The 21,922-nt window shown below is 38.3% G+C and overlaps 6 protein-coding genes across 7 annotated transcripts; 4 read left to right on the forward strand and 2 right to left on the reverse strand.

The window, feature by feature from the left end:
• Positions 1-481: 481 nt before the first annotated feature.
• Positions 482-6,206, reverse strand: LOC148168188 (uncharacterized). Its single transcript, XM_088046341.1, has 7 exons — positions 5,848-6,206; positions 4,076-4,272; positions 3,362-3,707; positions 3,160-3,312; positions 1,326-1,458; positions 1,035-1,270; positions 482-806 (listed from the first exon to the last, which is right to left on the reverse strand). Exons 1-7 carry the CDS (start codon positions 6,153-6,155, stop codon positions 581-583), a joined length of 1,599 nt encoding a protein of 532 aa, XP_087902467.1. The 5' UTR covers positions 6,156-6,206; the 3' UTR covers positions 482-580.
• Positions 6,207-8,070: 1,864 nt separating this feature from the next.
• Positions 8,071-14,044, forward strand: LOC148168189 (beta-1,3-glucosyltransferase). 2 transcript variants are annotated; one of them, XM_088045188.1, is made up of 9 exons: positions 8,071-8,262; positions 8,593-8,651; positions 12,124-12,233; positions 12,477-12,665; positions 12,781-12,917; positions 12,978-13,146; positions 13,198-13,487; positions 13,526-13,796; positions 13,842-14,044. In XM_088045188.1, coding segments are annotated over exons 1-9 (1,377 nt in total). In that variant the 5' UTR covers positions 8,071-8,260; the 3' UTR covers positions 13,992-14,044. The 2 variants fall into 2 exon arrangements, with proteins under 2 accessions (XP_087901314.1, XP_087901313.1); XM_088045187.1 differs by having other exon boundaries at positions 8,072-8,262; positions 12,966-13,146.
• Positions 14,045-14,354: 310 nt separating this feature from the next.
• On the forward strand, positions 14,355-16,764 carry LOC148168190 (glutamate receptor ionotropic, kainate glr-3-like). Its single transcript, XM_088045190.1, has 5 exons — positions 14,355-14,540; positions 14,581-15,123; positions 15,169-15,449; positions 15,495-16,342; positions 16,445-16,764. The coding sequence occupies exons 1-5, from the start codon at positions 14,424-14,426 to the stop codon at positions 16,762-16,764; spliced, it is 2,109 nt and encodes a 702-aa protein (XP_087901316.1). The 5' UTR covers positions 14,355-14,423.
• Positions 16,765-16,828: 64 nt separating this feature from the next.
• Positions 16,829-17,645, forward strand: Psf2 (DNA replication complex GINS protein PSF2-like protein). Its single transcript, XM_088045189.1, has 3 exons — positions 16,829-17,157; positions 17,201-17,471; positions 17,519-17,645. The coding sequence occupies exons 1-3, from the start codon at positions 16,913-16,915 to the stop codon at positions 17,597-17,599; spliced, it is 597 nt and encodes a 198-aa protein (XP_087901315.1). The 5' UTR covers positions 16,829-16,912; the 3' UTR covers positions 17,600-17,645.
• A 1,265-nt stretch (positions 17,646-18,910) lies between these two features.
• Positions 18,911-19,827, forward strand: LOC148168192 (RWD domain-containing protein 4). Its single transcript, XM_088045981.1, has 4 exons — positions 18,911-19,132; positions 19,179-19,288; positions 19,335-19,518; positions 19,564-19,827. Exons 1-4 carry the CDS (start codon positions 19,028-19,030, stop codon positions 19,735-19,737), a joined length of 573 nt encoding a protein of 190 aa, XP_087902107.1. The 5' UTR covers positions 18,911-19,027; the 3' UTR covers positions 19,738-19,827.
• Positions 19,771-21,742, reverse strand: LOC148168193 (RUS family member 1). Its single transcript, XM_088045980.1, has 7 exons — positions 21,550-21,742; positions 21,173-21,494; positions 20,982-21,126; positions 20,686-20,849; positions 20,185-20,638; positions 19,953-20,136; positions 19,771-19,904 (listed from the first exon to the last, which is right to left on the reverse strand). The coding sequence occupies exons 1-7, from the start codon at positions 21,620-21,622 to the stop codon at positions 19,825-19,827; spliced, it is 1,422 nt and encodes a 473-aa protein (XP_087902106.1). The 5' UTR covers positions 21,623-21,742; the 3' UTR covers positions 19,771-19,824.
• Positions 21,743-21,922: the final 180 nt, after the last annotated feature.

Here is a 21,922-nt window from a genome sequence, read left to right on the forward strand (position 1 = left end):
TAATTTACGTAATTTATTCAATTTTTTATATCACTGTTTTCTCGATTGTTGGCAAGCGGTAAAAATCGGTGCTTTGAGTACAATTTTTACTGGAAAATTATAATGAATTCAATAATTTAATTTAAACAAACGACGTTTTGATAAGTTTCGACTTTGTACCTACCAAAACTGCATCTGAAGGTCCAATTAATAATCAACACGAGGCGAAATAAGACAAGATGCAATTAAAATAGCATCATGAATAACTCGACTGCTTGGACTACTAATCACAATTCTAATTTGATTTCACTTGCACTATAACTATTTCCTTTGTATTTAGTACGCGCCACGAATCCACAATGATAAAGGTTAGTTATCTATAAAGAATTGACGATTAGATTAAGCTGAGCGCATTTTTGTCTTAACCAGTTATATTAAAATTTTCAAAAACGCGAAAGGAAAAATTGAATTTAGACATTTTTAACGCGTAATAAAAGTCGAATGACTGTCATAAACTTGTGTATTTATTGATAAAATGTGTCTATTTACAAAGTATAAAAACAAATACATAAATAGTTATGTGAGTGAGTGTCGGCGCCAATCAAGTTCCTCCTGTAATAACGACTGCTTTGTAGACAAAAACGTTTTGAAGAACTAGAGCTGGCCAAAGAAAAGACCTCACTGTGTCACTTGTGCGATCTGCAGAGTGGTGGCGTTGGTGTTTTTCCGGTTTTAGCCTAACTGAAATTTGAAAATCTGTCTCGATCTCGTAGGGCGGAAGCTGGTTAACTAGTAACCAAGTTACTCTTGTTACGTCCGAAATGTACCTAGAATAAAAATATTTATTTACGTCACTAGTGCTGTAAGTATTTATGGCACTTGTGTTACGATAATCTACATATCGTCTTTCGAAAGAACCGTAGAAAAGAGCAAAGTTTGCATGTAGTAACTTTCCAACAGGAAAGAGCTTGAAAAACAAAAAGTTTGGTCTTTTGCTCGGTCCCCGAAACTTCCGCGCTTTAAACGACACAACACCCTCATTTTCCTCCACTCACCTGCGCAAAGCCGCACAGCCCTCCAAACACTTGTACTCCTTCAACGTGTCGCATACCAACGCCCTAACCTGGTGTTCCACCTCCCCCAAAGGATAGGTTTCAGCCGCCGCCGCCAAACATCGAATGACGTCATTCTTCAAGTTTTGTCCTGCTGCCGTCCGTCCATCCACATGCAAATTTCGGAACGTCTCTTTTAGTTTGTTGTCTCGTAGATTCTTGCAGGTTCTGAAAGCGAGCTGTATACCCTCGTTAGTTTACGGCCAATTTGGTAATCGAGTTAGTGTAACTTACGACGACGACGGAAAACAGGATTTTCGATTTGAGTTGAGTAGCATGGGCCAATTCCGGGAGAGAATCGAGGGCTTCGAGGGCTCGGGGGCGGTTTTGGTAATAGAGGGATGCGTATCGACCTACGAGGTCCTTTCTGAAACGTGGGTCACAATGAAAATTACAATTTACTCGCGAACTACGCTCGAGGAGCTTTAAGGTGCTCGCTTGAGTAATAATCCATGAGCAGTTAACTATGGCGCAAAATGAGAAGAGAGCGATTAAAAACTTAGATTAGGTTTCTCAAAACGGTTAATTACATCGAAAAATATGGAACGTACAGGACGGCAGGGAAATTACACACTTCAAATTCATTTACAGCGTACAGTTAACTGCAGTTATAATTAAAACTCACGCATGAAATAAAATAGGAACAAAGGTGGAGTCGTCAAACTTGACCCTGCTCGCTAGCCACATGGTTCTATTAAACGCAATTATTCAAAACGGCGTGAATTTAACGCAGTTTTCATCTCAAATGCAAAAAATGAAATCGTGGAAGCGTTGTTGCTGTAGTGAAACATTTGAATTCGATGTTGCTATGGCAACCGGCAATTAGATTCCGAGCCTAGCTTTAGTGAGTTTTTGTTTGATTATTTTGAATTGAAAGTGTTCTTGTGAATTTCGAGAGAAAATATTATAAGCGTGTTTTTCCGCGTGCGCTCCACAAGTTGGGAATAAATCAATTTCGAAGTTTGCGACGATTATTTTTGTTGACTGAGTTTGATGAATGAATTTTAGGAAGTTATGTGGACCAGTAGTGTGTTATTGCGGGCGGAAATTACGTATTTTCGACTAAATCTCGAGGCATAAAAAACTATTTACATCCCTTTTTGCGTAATACCATTGCTCAATGCAGACAACAAAACTCGGAAATTACCGCTAGAAAATAAAAATGTTCTAAATGAAAAAGACAATTTATAGTCCTTTAATTCATTCCAAAAGTTTCGAACTAAACCGCACACGTTTCACATTAGAGGTTTTGCTCAATGATGTAAATTCCACTTTTCCTGTGGCCTGTTAATTTATTAGTTTTTGGAAACTTTGGTGAATTTAGGCAAATAAAACACCGACACCATTTGTCTGATTTATCATTTACACAGCTAAATTTAGAAAATTTCAAAGGAATGTGGAATTCAAGATGAAGGTCAAAGACTTTCTTCTGTTGTTAATACTGACCAACATCAAACAGCTATTCAAGTGGAACAGTAGAAAAAAAGCCCGAAGGAATATGAGCGATTTAATATTGATATTGGCGTCTCTTTTAGTTTGCACGTTTGAAACCAAACTGAATTTAATTCGAGTTTGAGGTAAATGCCCCATTGGAAGATTTTTAATTAAACAATTTAAATATGCAAATAGAATGTAAACGAAATTTTGTGAGTGTGTCTAATTCAAATTGAGCAACAAAGCCATCCAATAATTTCCATTCATACACTTCGTTAAGCTATTAATTCCAGACGTCGTGAGAAACACAATTTGCGTGCATCGTCATAATTAAACTCGCTCTCTACATGTAACATTTTATTCGTCAATCCGAAGCTTTTAATTTAGCCGTTAGTGGAATGAACTCCAACTTGACAATATCATAGCAATTACACTGATTAGACTGACAAGAAGCACCAATAACACGACATGCGAAACGCTTTATTAAATTATTCAAAATGAAAATCAATGACGAAACGGAACAGCTTTTAACTGCTCTTTTCTCCATCACGAAATGTATAATTAATACGTCTTTTGATGCAGATTTCAAATGAAAATGAGCTTCTTTATTAAAAATCAACGTCCCGAAGCTTACCCTCGATCATTATCCTGTTCTGGCTCCGAGTGGTAACCATCGCTGCTACAAGGACTCTCTGGAGCTTGCATTAGCTCCAAGAGGGCGCCACAGCCTCGTGCGAAAGACATGAGAAGGGCAGCTACAGGTTTCTCCTCGCTTGTTGGATGGAGCCTGAAAAGTGATCGATATTTTCAGGGCTCCTGAAAATTCATAAACAAACCTTTTGATTTGAGAAACGCAAAAAAGGGCTTCTTTGTCGTTTTGGACTCTGGTGGACAACGTGTCCAGGAGCGGGCGCAACTGCTTTAAATCGGGCTTGTCTAAAATTGTCAGAAGAGTCTTGTTGTCAATTAGTCGTTGCTGGACATCAGCGTGATGCAATGACAACAGTCTTTGATGCGATGCATCCACTGGTTTCTTCGTGCTCGCGGCGGCTAGACCCAATTCGTCTAATCTATGAAGGGCGCTCTTATAAGCGTCGATGTGACGGTGGAGTTCGGCTTTGATTGCCACGTGGAGGTGCGTCAAACCGCTGGCGTCGGGCGTCAAGCCGTGGCAGCCCAAACCTGCAATATTACATTCTGCGTTTTTGGACTCAACTTCCTAATCCCCGTTTCAAATTCAATAAACCGGCTAAAAAGTCCACATTGCATAGCTCGTTTGGTACAGCTTGTCTGTTTATCTCTACACAGCCAGCAAGTGTCCGAACTATTGTTGACTTGACTATACACAATTAGAACCATTGTTTTGAGATAGTTTCACCACAATAGCACAATCCGCTTCCCATCAACACAATACGTGTTTGTGCACTTTCTAATTATACCATTTGTGCTAATACTTTGTAATTTTTATTATCACGACATTATGAGTTATTTAAATAAATCATGAGAAAGTACACAAACATTATTGATTTATATGGTCTAGAGAAAGTTACCCTGTATAGCATGTTCCAAAGCTTTCTTCCTCGCTGATAGAACCCTATGAAAATCGGGCTGAAAATCGGCCAAAGTCCTCGTCAGTCTTGTAACTTTAGTTTTCAGTGTCGGATCTTCGTGCGATGCAAATAACTTTACCAATTGCCAAACCACCTGTTCAGCGTTCACATTTGGCCTTTGACCTGATGTTATTAACCTAGAAAGTAAAATCGGAATGAATTCATAAGAAACGGTGCCATTATTACTGATTTTGTTGCTACAGAATTAACAGTAAAATTCATGAAACAATTCTGGGAGCTGCAATAAAATTGCACACGTGTGTGAAAATAACGGGATATGAGAAATTTAACTAATCATGCGTTGTTATGGTTGCTTAATATTACGTTTATTTAAATGAGGAACTGAAGTAATGACCGGAAAGGTTTCTATGTTTGGGTCAGGTCAGTTAATTGTTGCTTCAAAATATGCAAAAAACTCTGAAAGGTGAAAATTATAGCACATTTCACCGTCATTCTAAAGCAGAAATAATTACAGGTCTTAGCAGTGGAACATTTATATCAACTTAAACACACCTCTCTAGTTTTTTTTCCAAGAGTCAGATGGCTTTAAAAGAAAACAAGTCTAGTGAAAAATACTGCAATTCGGGCCTAGATAACTCGTTTATTATTGATTGATTGAGGTCATACATCATATCGAACGCTGATTAGAGGAAACTGAAGAAAGTAAATCGTTTCCTCTTCGTTTCAATGTAACGGTTGAACTGAAAACGCTGCCATAAATCAATCTCATTGTCTCGAAAAAAACGTCACGCTAATAATAATTAGAACTGATCGAATAGAATTATTGAATCACAAACGCAATAACTCATTTTTTGAAAGTGTAACCACAACATATCCGCTTCACCGGCTCAGAATAGATCCAACAAGATAACTGCTTGTTCCGTTAAATAATTTCCACAAATACGAAACACCACACTACCACGTATACGTGATAAAATCCGTGCAATTATCTCGAATTTTGAATGTGCTTCAACGGTAGTTTCGTGCGTGAAAATACCATGCAAATTGCCACAAACAATAAAAGCAACTAAGAAATTGTCACATTTCATCGTGGAACGGCTGCGGCTAATTGGCGAAGGCACGCACGAAACGAGCGAAAAAACTCATCATTCTTTATTTGTGCGAACTTTGGAATTAAAGTTGATTACGAGTTTGAGAGTCGTTTGTCAGTGATGACGTCCTATTCTTTCAAATCAAATACATCTTGATAAGTAAATGGAAGAACTTTTACTGAAGTGAAGGTGTGATTGAGGTAAAGTAACCGGAAAAATCGTAAATTTTTACCGGACATGGAATACTGTGGGAATTTGGGAATTAAACAAAGTTCTAATTTGTGAAAGGGAAGTCCAATTATCGAGAGAAAGGCTGGATGACGCTCAAAACCAACAAGATGATTGTTTTGCGTTAAATTGGCGGCGGACGTCACAATTATATAATTTATACGCTTTAATTAAGACAGTTCTTGGAGATGAATGACAAGAGTTAACGACTTGATTTTGATCTTAAAATGCAAACGAGTTTCCTGGAGAAGACGATTTTTATTTAGATGTTAAATTTGATTATCAAAATCCAAAAAGTTCATTATTAATTAAACCATTCAATTTATATTTATGTGTTAAATTCAACAACAAATAAAAAATACTTATCCAATAAATATAAATAAATTAAAAGTTTTAAATAACCATAAAAAAGTCAATTTCGTATCCACTCACTTGTTAAAGAGCGTCTCCAGCAGCTGCGCCGAATGCGGCAACCCCTCGGCTAAAAAATCCAGAGGCAGATCCGCCGCCACCGCCGCCACACTGTTGCAACTGAGCTTTTGGAGAACAGCCGCCGCCTCTCTGAATTGTCTTCCTTCAGCCAACACCAACACTCGCCGAAGAACCATCCGCGGACTCGTCGGAGTATTACGCTCGCGACGTATTCGATCACCGGAGTCCCGCATCTCACCAAAGCAAAGACATGAATAAGCCGATACCAGAAGATGCTGGCGGCTGAAGATCCAACACAAGAGCGACATACTGACACACTTCGCGAAGAACTAGGAGGTGTGCGGCGAAGGTGGGAGCATTTCCATGTGCGAGAATTCGCGTCTTGTGGATTTTTTATGAGAAATTGAGGGTTGGAACGCAGAAGTTGCGAAGTTTTTTGACATTTTCCGGGTACTTATTGAGTACCGATCACTGATCTCTTTTTTGGGGTTTTGTTTCTTGATTCGTTGCCACACCTTTTCTTGAAGTTCTTGGTGGAATTTCTTATCGCCAAGTGGTTCAGTCGGAGCCGGAGGGTCCTTCTCTCTTCTGGTCTCTTTCATTCTTCATCGCAGTTTGCCAAAGGCGGCTGCATTTTTTAGATGAGACTGGTATTTTTATAGTGCAATTATTCTTTTATGTATCATGACCCAATATGGAGATTGAGAGGATGTCGAGGAAGTATTGTCGGCGAAAAATTCCGGCGGATTAGACAAGTGGAAGAACCAGAAACACATTACAACTGTAAAAAAATGAGAGTAAAAAAACACGCGGATTTACTTTTACTTGGGATGCTTTAAATTGTGGAACTTTAAAAACTGCAAATTGGGAAATAGATGTGACCATGGGCTGTGCTACCAACATGTCAAACTAATGCAGAGTCTACAAGTTGGTACTATAATTGAATTTCTCTGGATGATGAGGATGACTAATGATAAGCAAATATCTCTTGCTGACTTTGCTTTGACGAGAAATTCAAAGAGAAAACTCTGTTTGACTACATATACAGAGTGTTTGGAGTAAGCCACATTCTGAGGGACAACTGGTTTGTTTAATCATTCATAAATTGGTAGAGATAAGAAAATTTGTACTATAACTTCCCTATTTTCTTGTATTTCCTTGTAAAAAAGGGTCTTCTTTGTTTACGTTCGGATATTTATTGAGAAGTTACGTAACTACATACTAATAAATTCTTTAGTGATTTGCCGTCTTTCGTCGGGAATGGCTATCTGATGCCAAAACCCCAAACACCTTGTATTTAATTACCTACTTAATATAAAATAAGGAAGTAACAGCACCGGGAGTCGTTAAACTTCGAAATTATTTAATTAGCAGATTTTATGAATTATTGACGAGCTTCGAAACAAAAAGAGAAATCTTTGTCCACTCTTAACATACATAATCGTCATCATACATAACTCCATAACTGGGCAATTACAGTAATTATTACTTCACAACACTTGTAATAATTTATCTGCGCAAAAACATAAACAACGCAGTGAAAAAGACGATTCTTATCACAACCCACACATCAACAGTCTCCGTCTGCATTCGGAAGATAAGAAATTTTCACTGCGTCAATCATTAAAAGGCACACGATGTGCAGTTACCATAAACGATCGACTTCAAATCTCTTTTCTTTCTGTGCCAATTTACACCGTACAAAAATGCAGTCTTTTTCCATTTTTCTTTTATTGTAGCTATAAATCAGTGACTTTCGTCGCGCAGAGATTTTTTGTTTCTTAATTATGTTTTCGAGACCCTAATGAGCGAACGCTTCATTGAGAAATCTAGATCAAAGAAACGAAGAACCCATCAGAGAACAAGAGATAAGTTTTAATGAAAACGTTTTTTTCTCTCTGTTATGCAGTTCCGTCTTTGTAAGGCAAAAAATAGCCGTCACATATTAAGAACAACGAAATTAATAGACTTGTTAATATTCAAATAACCTGTTTACACACATAAGTGGTAAAAGTTTTCGGTCTCGCAGCTGCTTCATCTGAAATTTCCTTTTCGATGACCTGCGGTGTTGACTTTTGATATTTAAACTCGTTTTTAGAAGGAATGTTTATAAAATCTGTAATCATATATTTCCTCCAAAAGCTCTATTTACTTCTTGCTTTTACAGCTTTACTGCTGTTAAATATTTTCAATTTTTTTCCGGAAACAGGAACCTGCGAGCTTTGTAATCACGCCGAGCTTTCTCGCAAGGTGGCGCGTCCTGTAATTGTTTGACTTTGACGTTTAATTGTTTATTTTGGTTATTCTAGAATAGTTTTAAACAAATGTGGCTTTTCTCCCCAACGCCGTAATGATACAAAAAAATCCCCCGGATTTGAATACCCCCAAAGCTCTCCCATGACTCACCCCCGAAATGTAAGTACTCTTAGATTTGTAAAAAAATCTCGTTTTGTCAATGTTGAGGTTATGTCCCCCTTTACTCTTAGTTTTCAAGCTATTTTGGTGAAAAAACTTACGGTGATGGAGTATTTTTCCAGTACGTTTAATGAGAAATCAATTTCGTTTAATTTCAAGTTAATTATTTATACAAGTGTTTGAAAAAAACAAGAATTCGCGCAAGCGTTTTCTTCGCCCTGAAGAGGGTTGCGCGTGTTGATAACATCCAGATTCTCATTCAAGTCGCGCGCTTTATCCGTAAAAGTTTGAATTAAGAGCTTTTGACTGAAGGTAATGTTACGTTTTTAGGGGTAAAATGGAGACGATTGTCATCCTTTTACTGTTTTTTGGCACTGTCTGGGGGCTAGGTAAGTGCTTACTTTTTCTGTATTTTTTCTGGGTTTATGGTGGCTATATATGAAAAAATAAAGGTTTATGGGCCCTCTGTGGCCGGAAATAGTGCTGTTATTACCGGATAAAAGGGGATCATTTTATTGCCAAGATTACAGCTCAGACGTCTTTATTAGAAAAATTCCATTTTATTTTTTGCGGTGCGAAGTTCATTTTGAGGTAATTCGCTTCAAAGGCAAATTATTGCAACTTGCAGTAGGAGAGTAGTTTCAGTAATTGCTGACTTCGTGGTGTTAACTCGAAATTCTCTGGTGTATTGAATAAATGATGTAGTGCTAAAATTGACCGTCTGAGAGATGTAGCTAGTGCGCTAAAGTTTTGCAAAATATAGACTTATTTTATCAGCGAACTAATTTTTTAGAGAGAACTATCCTGGCGCATCCACCAATTAGTGTGAATTATTTAGTAAATTTCATTGATGCAGCTGATTTTTATACATATTTTACCATTGAGAGGTTTTTAATTTTGTCTTCTAGTAAAAATGGTGGATGCGCCGACTTAATTTTAGCCCGGTCCGGATCGAAAATTCGTTTTTTGCTCTGTTGACTCTACCCAAAAATACCTTATTACGTATTTCACTCATTTTTCGCATGTGGCAGCATTACACATTTATATGACCCTTGGCTTACGTCGGAATCATTTGGGAGTTGTGCGGTAAGGTGCATACTGAACATCTATTGGAAATAGATAAAGAGGCAAGAGTTGTACGACTTTCGATCCGAGTTAAGGAACCGAGATATCCGCTAAAGAAAATTATATTCGACTTTTGATAGCAATTGTGTTTCGTGCCTCTTGATATATATTTCACTGTGAGTTGTATCGTGGAGTATCATTCTCTCCCACACATCCAAGTTGTGGTGGTGCAAATTACGACTTTCGTCGAGTAACTGAAGAAATTCGTTAGATGGGGATTTATGTTAAGCTTTCCTGCTTTGCTATGCAATTTTCGGTTTAATTATTCTCTTGCAATTTGAGGGAAAGGGAGAGCCCACACAAAAATCGAATGGATTTGAATTTAAAATCTTTGGAATGGATGTTTAATACGCGCACAGATGTCAGGTACTCTCGGCAATTACTCTATTCGCAGAAAAAACAAAACCTGTTTACTTTCGCAAAAAAAATAAACGAAACTCTGCAACAAATCATCGTTTGGAAAATCGTTCCAAATCCTGGTTTCTGACACTCCGATCCCCATGTCGCCTTCCTATTTGACAATCGTTGCACGTGACTTGTCGTCATACAATCTTTGCTCCAAAACTGTGGCCATTTAAGGTCATTTCTTCGCGTTTTTACGACATTGGAAATGTTTTCGTTTTATTCGTTCGACGTTTATTGCACGCTTGTTTAACATCATGGTGGCGTTATTCTAATTAAGAATTCAGGAAAGGTACTTCGTTTCCTCCAAAGTCCTGGAGAAAAACGAGGATAAACAAGGATCTGTTCACATTTGTGAACTAAATAACAAGAAGCGACTGCAAAGTGGCGCTAATTTAAAAAAATTGTCACAGAACATCTTTGCAACTATCATGGACGAGATAAAATCGATAGAAAACTTGAAACAAGAAGTGTGAAACTTGTGTACGTGACGTGAACACAGTTTGCACTTGATGTTTTTCACTGTGACGACGCGGAAATGGTGATGAGGAATTTTCATCGAATTAGGACGATTTACGAACTAAAGAAGCGGAAATGCGAGAATACAAAACGTGGATTGAAGTTTTTTTCATTTTTCTTTGTTTTCCCGCAATTATGTGGGAAAACAAATGTTTATCCACCAAGTAAATGTAAATATCAAATAAAAAAGAAAATTCGCACCAGAGAATTATAGAAAAACGAACCTAGCGCATCCACCATTTTTGTAGTTCTAAAATATGAAATACCGCGTTTTTTAGGTAAATTGCACCTCGTTCCTCTGGATTTTTATACACCTATTACAACTTTATTCTCGTCATTTCGTATATGCTGTCATCTCACGGAAATAATCTCCTGAAATGTTGTGCACTAAAGTTTGGCTCATCTATTTAAATAAATTTGAATCCCGACTGCTAGGAATAAGTCATTTCTACTTGGCTGCCCCTGCAAGTGCAAACACGTCTAATTAACTATTTTCAATTTATCTTTGGTTTTGGTAGACTTTGGTTTGGAAATAACTTTAACAAATTATCCGTCACAACTTTTCAGCAAGTTAATAGATCAAGAGAAAAAAGCGTCCTTCGAGAACAAAAATTGTTTGTAGCTTTATTAATTAGTTTCCATCCATTATGTTCGTGAATGAAAATCTGCGAACATCTCTTGTTACTCTGTTGTGATAAATTATCCGATCAGAACGTGTTGTAGCAGACTAAAACAAGACACTAGTCGAAGAAGCAAAAAATGATCGATGTTCAAAAGTACGCCATTTTTCATTACGCTGTTTGTAATCTGAAACAAATTTTCCAGCTTTGCGGCAATACCCATTACATTCGGATCAATGAAAAACAAACAAATCGTTCGTTTTTTGCTCTTTTTCCCCAAAATGGAGAGCTCCACTATTGGTTTAACAATTCCTGTAATTAAATAAGTTCGGTTTAAAAAGCTCTGTCGTTGGCTCGTTAGAGCCGGAATTTAGCGGAGCGGAAACGAGTCAGACGTAAGATAAATCACACCGCAAACAAACTTCTTCCGCGAGTTTCTCATCTAAAACCCCGTGTATATAAAGGAAGAGGAACTCGTACCCTTCTTCTCGCTCCAGGCTAGTTACCGGATCATCGACGGTCCAAACCCGGATTATAAACTACGTGATGTGATTTAGTAAATTGACGGTATTGAATTCGTTCGGAGTTGCTAGACGGCCACGTCGAACAATTGATAATGACGGGCTATTCTTCCAACAATAGAAGGATCAATCAATTACCAGGGAAAAGGGAACGTCCATCATACATGTGCTTATTAGATTTTCGAGGAGGGAGCGGAATTTCGAATTAACTGGCACGCGTGCAAAAAAATTTTCTTTTATATTAAATAACCATGATCCATAAACGTTTTTGAACCATGCACACATCTTCCAAAAATAGTACATGAATACGAAACAGATTTATTCCGAGCGAAGAGCTTAGGAATTTTATTCAAACTTTACGATTCAGTTTACCATTTTTATTGTTCAGAATTCGATGATAGAAGCGCGATATGAATCGTAAGCTCTCTTCCGTTATCGCATTGCAATTACAGGTTTTTCAGGCAACTAAGCCAATATTTAACAAAGCAATTCGAGCTAAATGAAGAAATAATTTGTAGTTCGAGTAGTGGAACTGTTACTGCCATGTCGCCGGTGAAATATGTTCGCGTGCAAATGTTCAAATTGTGGGGTGGAATTTTATAACAAATTGTGCATTCCGTTATTTCCTTCGCGATAAGGATCAAATTATACCGACCGAATTACTCTCATTTCAGGCATCAAAGAAGTTGTTATAACCATATTAAGTCAATCGAACGAGCACCACGTGAGCCTCGCTGAAAATTTAAAGAGCGACATTGAAGAACAAGGAGAAACTCTACAGGAGGTAGGTCCAGTGTAGTAGCTCTTAATTTTTAACACCCTTCGGATCGATGCAACTTAATTATGCCCGTTTTAATGTACGATTTACGATAGTTGGTGAATTATTCCTTTCGTGCTAAATTGAATGCGGAAATCGTTTATTTCGAAACGAGAACTTTCGATTACTATTTTAGATAAGAACCAATGATCCGCAGGAAATTCAAGAGTTTGTTTTATTGGTTTTGTAACGAAAATTGTTGGATTTCAGGGAAAACCGGTCGTTCATCTTTCACATAAAGATTTTCCCCATGTAGGGCATTGGACGATACTTCCTTTGGTTCCGCAGCTTCAGGCTTTGCATGGAGGCAACAGCTCGTGGGTTGTCTTCGTTGAGGACAGGACAAGGGTCAATTTGGAAAATTTGAGGAGGGTGCTTAGCAAGTACGACTCTGGAAAGGTAAAAATAGAAGAGTAATTGTAAATCGCTCAAAAGAGTGACAAGTCTTAATTTAATTTGCAAATTTCACGTGTCAATTTCCATTTTGATTCATCGATTTTTAATCCATTTCCAGCCAATGTGGCTAGGGCACGCTCTTCACGACAGCGAGGCAACGATAATACATCACTTTGCTTTCTACGACAATCCCCACATTTTCAAATACCCGAATCTAGCATCAGGAATCGCAATAAGTACAAAACTGCTCCAAAGGTCGGTCCATTTTAACTCATTTCTGTATAAATTAATAATTTAATTCAGACTAGCCAGCAGGTTAACCCAACAAACCACCTCTCATTCCGATTTCGGAATAGACAATGCCCACGAGCTAGCTTTATTTATTTGGGACAAAGGGAATGGTGAAAGCCTAACAGACGCACAAGGTTTCTGTATCGAAAACAATGAGAATTGCGCAACATTCCCCGCCGTTTTTCAACAGTGTGTAAGTTGGGGGTTTCGTGTAGGTTTTTTTTTACTTTTCGGGGGGTTTCAGGGGGAGTTGGTTGATAAAGACGGAATTTTCTTCGCGGTAAAGACGTGTGGGAAGTATCACAAAGACAGAATCCCGGTGGTCAAGGAAACATGGGCAAGACACGCTTCCAGGATCGAGTTTTTTAGCGACGTGACCGATAATTCTATTCCTACCGTGAATTTAGGGGTGCCGAACACCGAGCAAGGTCACTGCGCCAAAACTGTTGCTATTCTTCAGTATGTTAAGAAAGTATTAAAGGAACTTCCTCAAATTCGTTGGGTTGTGATTGCCGACGATGACACCATCCTAGGGTACGGAAAACACAAGTCAAGTCTCACGTTTTGTTTAGAGTTTCCAGGATTCAACAACTCCTTTCGTGCTACAACGCCTCCAAACCGGTAGCTCTTGGGGAAAGATACGGTTATAACGTTTATAGTACAAGAGGGTATAATTATATAACAGGTGGAGGTGGAATGGTGTTCAGTCGAACTCTATTGAACCAATTGACACGTCCTGGAATTTGTGAATGTCCGTCGATAAATGCTCCCGATGATATGTTTCTAGGGTTGTGCATTGCCAGTTTGGGGGTGACCGTCACTCATTCGCCGCTCTTCCATCAGGTAGAAACAATAGCAATAACGAATTCCGCTGATTTAGGTTTGTAGGCGAGACCAATCGATTATCCTCCGCAATACCTAACGAAGGACGCGGTGTCTTTTCACAAGCATTGGATGATTGATCCTGTTGGGGTTTACAATCAGTGGTTCGCCGAAGAAGATATCAGAACTTCGAAACATATTCATAATGAACTGTAATATTTTTGCTACGATTGTGTTTAAAATATAGTTTATATTTTTAAAAAATCGAACGAGATAACGAAACTAATTTCCATTGCTGATCCTCTCATTATTCTGATCCACGAATTTAAAATGTTTCCTTCGTTCCTCAACTAGTTCCATTAATTGCTAATTCACCTAATTGAACTATTGAGTTCGCCCTTTTCACTAGGCGTCACATCAAATATTCAAAGGTAATCTACATCGAAAATAACGCTAAAAAACACACTTGCATCGTCAATGTACTTAAAACTAGTCGCAATACTTCTTTCTGTCGTTATCACGACACAAAATGGGTATGAATATCTTTCTTTTGAGCGAAAACTTTAAACTGCTTCTAGGATTAAATCAATTATACAAGACGCCGAAGTGGAAAGCGAGGACAATTTCCGCTTACTCCTCCAAGAGATAATGGTAAAAAATTTACTTCCGTACAAATGCGTCGTTTTATTCAGCGACGACATCTACAGCTCCACTTTCTCGAAATCGTGGTTCCGCAAATTTGGTCTTTTCATGACATTCATCGAGGTAATTTTTTATAATGGTTCCCGCTATTAATTTTAATTAGTTCAACGTTGAGGAATACGAGGATCTTCTATCCCCGTCTTTGGATATAAAAGCAGCTCTCGACACAGCGAAGAAAGAAGGTTGTCAAATGTATATAATTTTATTATCTAATGGCTTACAAGTGGCACGACTCTTACAATTTGGCGATAAGTACAGAGTAGTGAACACGAGAGCGAAGTTTATCATTCTCTACGACAACAGACTGTTTGAAAAAAACATGTTCTACATATGGAAGCGGATTATCAATGTGGTCTTTATCAGGCAATTCGGAGGACGGAAGTCGGGACAGAACGTCCCATGGTTCGAGATAACCACTGTGCCGTTCCCTTTACAAATCACCTCGATTTTGGTTCCCAGAAGATTAGATATTTGGGCTAAGAACAAATTCCGGAAAGGAGTCGACTTATTCCGGGATAAAACATCAGACTTGCGTAATCAGACCCTGAAAGTCGTTGCTTTTAGTCATATTCCAGGAACCACGAAGAGTTTGACAACCAGAGCTTCCCAAGCCATGCTTGGGAGTTTTTCAGGAACTGAAGTCGAAGTAGGATGCATTTTTTTTTGACCTAATCCAAAATTGTACTTTTAGATCCTTAATACAGTTTCTGATGCAATGAACTTCCAATGCGAAGTTTACGATACACGAGACTCTGATCTCTGGGGTAGTAAACAAATTTCCGGTAAATATACGGGGTTGATAGGTGAATTGGTAAACACCGATGCGGATATAGCGTTGGGTGATTTATATTACACGCCGTATTTTCTTGGTTTGATGGATTTGAGTGTTCCGTACAATACCGAGTGTCTTACTTTTCTAACACCGGAAGCCCTCACCGACAACTCGTGGAAAACTCTAATCCTTCCGTTTAAGTAAGCGATAGTTGTTGTGTATCCTGGATGATACTTTTCTTGTAGACCAATGATGTGGGGAGCTGTTATTATATGTTTAGTGGTCAGTGGAGTTGTCTTCTATGCGTTGGCCCGTTTCCACGAGGCCATAAGCAAAATGGAGAGCAAAAAGAAGAAAATTGATTTCATAGATAAGAAAAAAAAGATTATAACTTTGGCGTTGTGTCCGGAGTTGAAGAACGCCGATTCTAACGTGAAGTACACTCTAATGAAGGAGAAATATAACCCCCCGAAAGATGAAGGTGAAGCTATCGGTCTCTACCAGTTCAGTGAGCCCGTCAACAGCATGTTGTACACCTATAGTATGCTCCTTTTGGTGTCTCTCCCCAAACTCCCCACAGGTTGGTCTCTCCGCATGTTAACCGGATGGTATTGGCTCTACTCCTTACTCCTCGTCGTAGCCTACAGAGCCAGCATGACTGCAATTCTAGCCCGCCCAAGTCCACGGTACTTTCTTCATCCCGCTTTTTTTGCATTCTTTCTATTTTATTGCAGTGTGACTATCGACACTTTACAAGAACTCATCAACAGTCGGTTGAAATGCGGAGGTTGGGGCGAAGTGAATCGTGAATTTTTCAAATCGTCTCTCGATCCCTCGACTAAAGCAATTGGAGAGAATTTCGAAATGGTTAATGATTCGAATGAAGCTGTTGATCGAGTGGCGCAAGCAGTGTTCGCTTTTTATGAAAATAGTTATTTCCTTAAGGAAGCATTAGTGAAGAGACAATTACGATTCCAGATGTCGAGAGTCAATCTGACTACCAACCAGTCGCAAGAAATGAGGGATATTGCGAGGGAGGACCGGAATTTGCATATAATGACGGATTGCGTCATCAAAATGCCCATTTCGATCGGTAAGAGGACGGTTCAGTAAATATTGTTCACTTCCGGCGGAATTATTCCACTAGGAGTGAAAAAAGTTGTTATTTTTTAGTAGCTTACGCAACCTTTTTTAGGTTTGCAGAAAAACTCTCCTATTAAACCAAGAGTTGACAAATATATAAGACGAGTTCTGGAAGCCGGACTGGTGAAAAAGTGGTTAGATGATGTAATGCTACCGATTTTGAACGCAGAAGTACAAAGGACCCAAGAAGGAACCAAAGCGATAATGAACATGAAAAAGTTTTTTGGGGCCTTGGTAGCTTTAGTAATCGGCTATTTTATTAGTATCGCGGTCTTGACATCGGAAATAGTTTATTTCCATTATTTTATCAAAAGAAATCCAAATTATAATAAATACACAAGATCGATCGAGGATGCAAAAAAAGCCGAGTAGACCTCGGTTTTAGTTACACAATTAATTAATAATCATTACGTAAATGTAAAAAACACAAATAACCTCTTGTTAGTTGCTGTCACATTTGGCGCTCATTTTGCTGTCACTTTTAGTATTAGTTGGGTTATCAGTGTCACAATATCACGCGATGGATCCTGAAGAAGTGGAGTTTTTGGGTGAAAAAATAATCGTTTCCATCATACCGTCATTCAATAGTGACCCCATTCAGTTAATCCAAGGGGATTTTGGACCCTTCAGAGCTGGTTTGCCCATCAGGGTCCCATTATGGGTGGCTGTAAACTTGAAGCAACAAAAACGGTGTCGAATTCAGCCCCCCGAATGGATGGAGGTTGAAAATCTAGAAAACATGAAAACCGACGAGAAATTATCAAGGTAAATTCCCCATTTTTGAAGGATTGTACATTTCTGTTTTTAGAGTTTTCACTAAAATGCCAAGTGATTTCTATATGGTTGAAACTAAGCAATTGTTGGGTTGTGCGTCTGATGATATTCCCCGTGCTGATGAAATTAGGACTATTGTTAAAGATATTTGGGATATTAGAATGTCTAAACTTAGGTCAAGTGCTGATCTGTTGGTGAGAAATAAAGGAGCTTATGCAGCTGTGGATAATTTAACCATCATGGAAATTAACTCAATTAGACCGTTGTTGCCTCACACATTAGATCAGATTTATAGAATGAGAAATGTAAGTTTTTTGGGGGTGAGTTTGCGGTTATGTTTGTTTTTTTGTAGGTAAACCCAAGTGCTGGATCCCAATCACAAACAATGTCGTTTATTTCACATTCAAGAACGTCCACATCATTTCATTCCTAATGTATTTATTATTTATTGTATGTATTATTAAAAATTAAAAAATGAATTGTCAGTTTGACATTTCCGATTCCACTACACTTATCAACTGTAGGTAATCAGTTGAGAGGCTGAGTACGCATTACGATTTTTTTGCGTGCCATTTGTAAGCCTTTGGTTTTTTAAATTAATTGAGTACCCGAACCCATAATATAGTTAATTGATACTGGACCCATTTAATAGAGATTAAAAGGTAAATTTGTGTTACCTATACTAGATTTCAGTTCTTAGCGAGGTCCAAAGGTCGAACCTGGCCCGAAATTTGGGACTGTACCCAAAAACTGTGTCGAGGAATGTACTTTTTAGGGACATTTTTAAACACCAAAAGTTGCCGACATGTATGACAGCATTTTGACAGGAACGTCATAATTGTAAACATTGATGAGACATTTACATTTCGCGTTGGAATAACATCAAAAACTGTTGAATTCTTCCGAAAATATGAAGTTATTGTCTTACAAATTGAGATGGTTTTTAAATAAGTGGTTTCTTTGTTGGTTATTAACAGTGAAGTAATAAAATCTCGCTGACTTTTTGAAACAGGAAGGCTTACTTAATTAAAGGATTGAAGAATTTTGATATATTTTGATATAATCTTGCCCCAAATTGCCTTTGTATGAGTTAGGGATACCTTTTTGTACTGGACGTAACCAATCATTGCGAAGTCTTCTTCAATGGCAGCTTAAGCATCGGTCCAGTTAAAAAAATGGCCGGTATCTTACTTTTTAGTGTTTTAATACGTACTTTCAACTTACAGTGCACTTTTTAAGAGCCAGAAAAGTTTAAAAATTTAAGTTTGTAGGTTAGAGTAAACAAATCTATTATGACAAATTGACGTATGACACGATATCCCCCTCTTCTTCAAAACATCCCAATTAGTACCAACTTTCATGCATTTCACTAACATAATACAATATACTGGTCACTCATGTATACTAGTTGACATTAAAATGGGGGCCTCGCTATGAATTGAAAAGAAGTATACTCCTCATTTATTTTGAATACCGCATTTCAAGGTCATAATTTGTGAAAATTGTGGAGTTCTACGGCAAATTTGAGAAGATTTATCCATTGAATTGAACATAAATGAGTACTGGAACACCCAAAGACCTGTTCGTGATTGTTTTCAATACATAAATCCTCTTAAATTTGTCGTAAAGCTCCACAACTGTCACAAATTATGACCTTGAAATGCGGTATTCAAAATAAATGAGGAGTACCTATGTTCAAATGTTCCCTTCTACATTTCCACCAATCATGAGACTTCTTCACAAGTCCACTGGAACGTGAAATGTCACTTCGCACGTCAAACTTTTAGGTTATATATTTTTATATAAACTTTTGTATTTATAAGGTAATTTAGAAATGTTAAGAACGTGTTAAAGAGTGATAATGACGGAAAACGAACTGCAAGAAGAAGAGCGCGAAGTTTTGTCTTCAATTTATGACGGAGATGAGTGTTTCAAACAAATCTCTTCCAATGTTTTTCAGTATAAGGTTAGTTTGGCTCCTAATAACTAAATAATTGTCGTTTCATTTCCAGTACGGAGAAAGCGATACTCCAAAGTCATTTCTGCTTGAAATAAAATGGGGTGAAAAATACCCAAATGAGTTACCTCAAATCAACATGGACACTTTTTATAACAAGCATCTGTGAGTAGCCCCCTTTTTTTGCCACATGTTACACGTTTTTGCGCAGAGTTGGATCGTTGAAAAATAAGGTCGTGTCGTTGGTGGAGGAGGAAGCTCAACAGTATTTAGGAATGTCAATGACATACTCCCTTTTTGAATTTCTTAAAGAGAAATTTGAGGAATTGGTCATTGATCAGCCTGAGGAAAGTCTTGACAATACGGAGAAGATAGCGGTTGTTCAGAATGACAATGTAAGTAACTTTTTATTCAACATGACTTGTTAATCTTTTGTGAAGGAGGTAGTAAGTCAGAAAGCACCCAAAAAGGAGCAACTGACTAAGGCACAGAAAAGACGGCAATGGAACAAAGTAGACAATAAAGGGGAGAAACCTCGGGGGTGGAACTGGGTCGATATTGTCAAACACTTGTCTCAAACGGGGCCTAAAGAACCAGCAACACCGACTTCGTAAATACAGTGTAATTCTTTATAAAAATATATATTTTTATGAAAATATGTTACATATTACCAACCATACAAAAGTATAAAAAAAAATATATTACAGGGCCTTTTTATCAAAATCTTTCCATTGCGCTCTCCATTCCTCGATGTAGAGGGCGTGACTGTCCGTTCTCCACCCTGAAAGAAAGAAATTCGAAAAATGATAACGGAATATTGTATTCATACCATTGACGGTCAGTGCGGTGAAAAACATTTCGTTTTCTTGGTCTATGAAGTCGTTGAAGGCTTCCAGAATAGACGAGGGGATGTTACAAGGCATTTGAGAGTTACTATAACTATGGTTTTTCATAAAGGTGCTTAATCTTGTAATGGGGGTGGAATGATGCAACTGTCTTTTAGAACAAATATCCTAGAAAAAACGTTGAAATTAAGTGAAATTTTGAATTCAGAGACTTACAAGTGACACTCTATTATAAATACAAATGGCAAGACCAAGTAATACTGCATTGTAATAACCAGCAATAACATCCTGAGAGCTTTCCCCCTTTTCAAAGGTAACGAAAATAGTCCTCCTTTGCAAATCAGGTACAATTAAATATTTCCGACTTCTGTAAACCTCAGCCAAACTCTTCAACTCATCGTACTTGTAATTCTTCAATGTTTTCTTCAAAGGTTCTCCTAAAACTATCTTAAACCCACAAATCTTTTCTATACTCGTTCCAAAACCCAACAACACAGACTCCATCTTATTTATTCTGTCAGGTCCCAAAACTGCGTTCACCACTAAATAACTTTTAAGAACCAAAGTCAAGCGCAGATTATTCACATTTTTGAAAATGAGGGCAGTGACGGCTTGATAATTCGAATAGAGATGAAGGAAAATCAGAATGAGGGTGGCAATCCATTGGGTTCTGAAAAAGAAGTTGTATTATGTTTCAAACGGGTGGTAAAGAGTTACGTGGAGTCGGTGAAGTAGTTTATTAGGAAGATGCCGGTGAAACTCGCGAGGAGGTTGACGAGGGTTTCTTGGCTGCCGTCTTTGGCGGAGATTTCAGCCATGTTGCCTTTAACGGCTTGGTGGTTGGTTATGGAGGCTCTTGTGGCGCTGCCAGCTACACCAACCTGGAATAATTAGTTGTATATTAACCATTCGAAAGTAAACGGAATTTTCCACCAACAAATATATTAGAGAAACCATATAGCATTAAATCACTTTCACAATTAATTAAGTGAAGCTCCTTGATGCAAACTTACCACTGCTTTCATGGCGGTGGATAAACACAAGACTTCCATGGATAAATGGGTGACGTAAGGAATAGACAACTCCAAAAGCATAGCGCCATCGTTCAACAAGTCGGCAAAGAGCCTCCACTTTTTGCAATTACAATCAAGCGAGTTCCTGAAACAGTCTCTTTGAATTTCGTTTTTAAGTTTCAACCCCTTACCCTTTCCACCAGGCGAAGATAATCCTACCAACCATCCCTGTACCATCTTTCATGATCCAGGTGATGGTGGCTGAGAGAGCGGAGGCCTCAGCATCCCCTACACCTACCCCTTTCAGAATAGCTTGAGTAGTAAAAATCCCAGTGATGGTACTACAAAACGCTTGGACCGTATCCCACAGTTGATAATCAAAATAATCCTCGCTTACACTGTCTGGATAGCCATGGGGGAGTAACACTTCTCTGAAGAAACCCAAAACTGACTGAACAACTGTGTCTGCGATGTTATCTTGGGTTTCCTCACGGCGGATTATAACATTTGGATCTTATTTATACAAAAAAAACGAATTAAATGGGAAAAATAACGTAAGGGTAGTTACCTTGTCGCCAGTACCTGACGGGGTTGCCCAAAGAGCCACATTGTTCTGTTAAAAGAGGATCTTCATGTGGCATTATTTACTGAAGGAATGCGGAGGAGAAACGTTATCTGACATCAATTAAACTGTTTTTGGAGCATGGACACACTTTTGACAAACAGCTGATTTTGACAACGCAGTGGCGGGGTCGAGGTCGGGGACGCGCCAGGTTTAAAACTACGATTCGGCGAGAAATCGTAGCCAAGGAAGACTTTCCCAGCAAAACGCCGCGAAATCTGTTGAGTGAAATTGATGGGGTTTGACCCTGTTGCAGGAATTTCATGGCAATTCATTATTCAAACTTAATTATGGCCCCGTGCTGACATGAAAACGACGT

The sequence above is a fragment of the Gnatocerus cornutus genome, chromosome 9 (assembly GCF_029298725.1).
Source record: "Gnatocerus cornutus isolate USDA-ARS CGAHR chromosome 9, icGnaCorn1.1, whole genome shotgun sequence".
Taxonomy (NCBI): Eukaryota; Metazoa; Arthropoda; class Insecta; order Coleoptera; family Tenebrionidae; genus Gnatocerus; species Gnatocerus cornutus.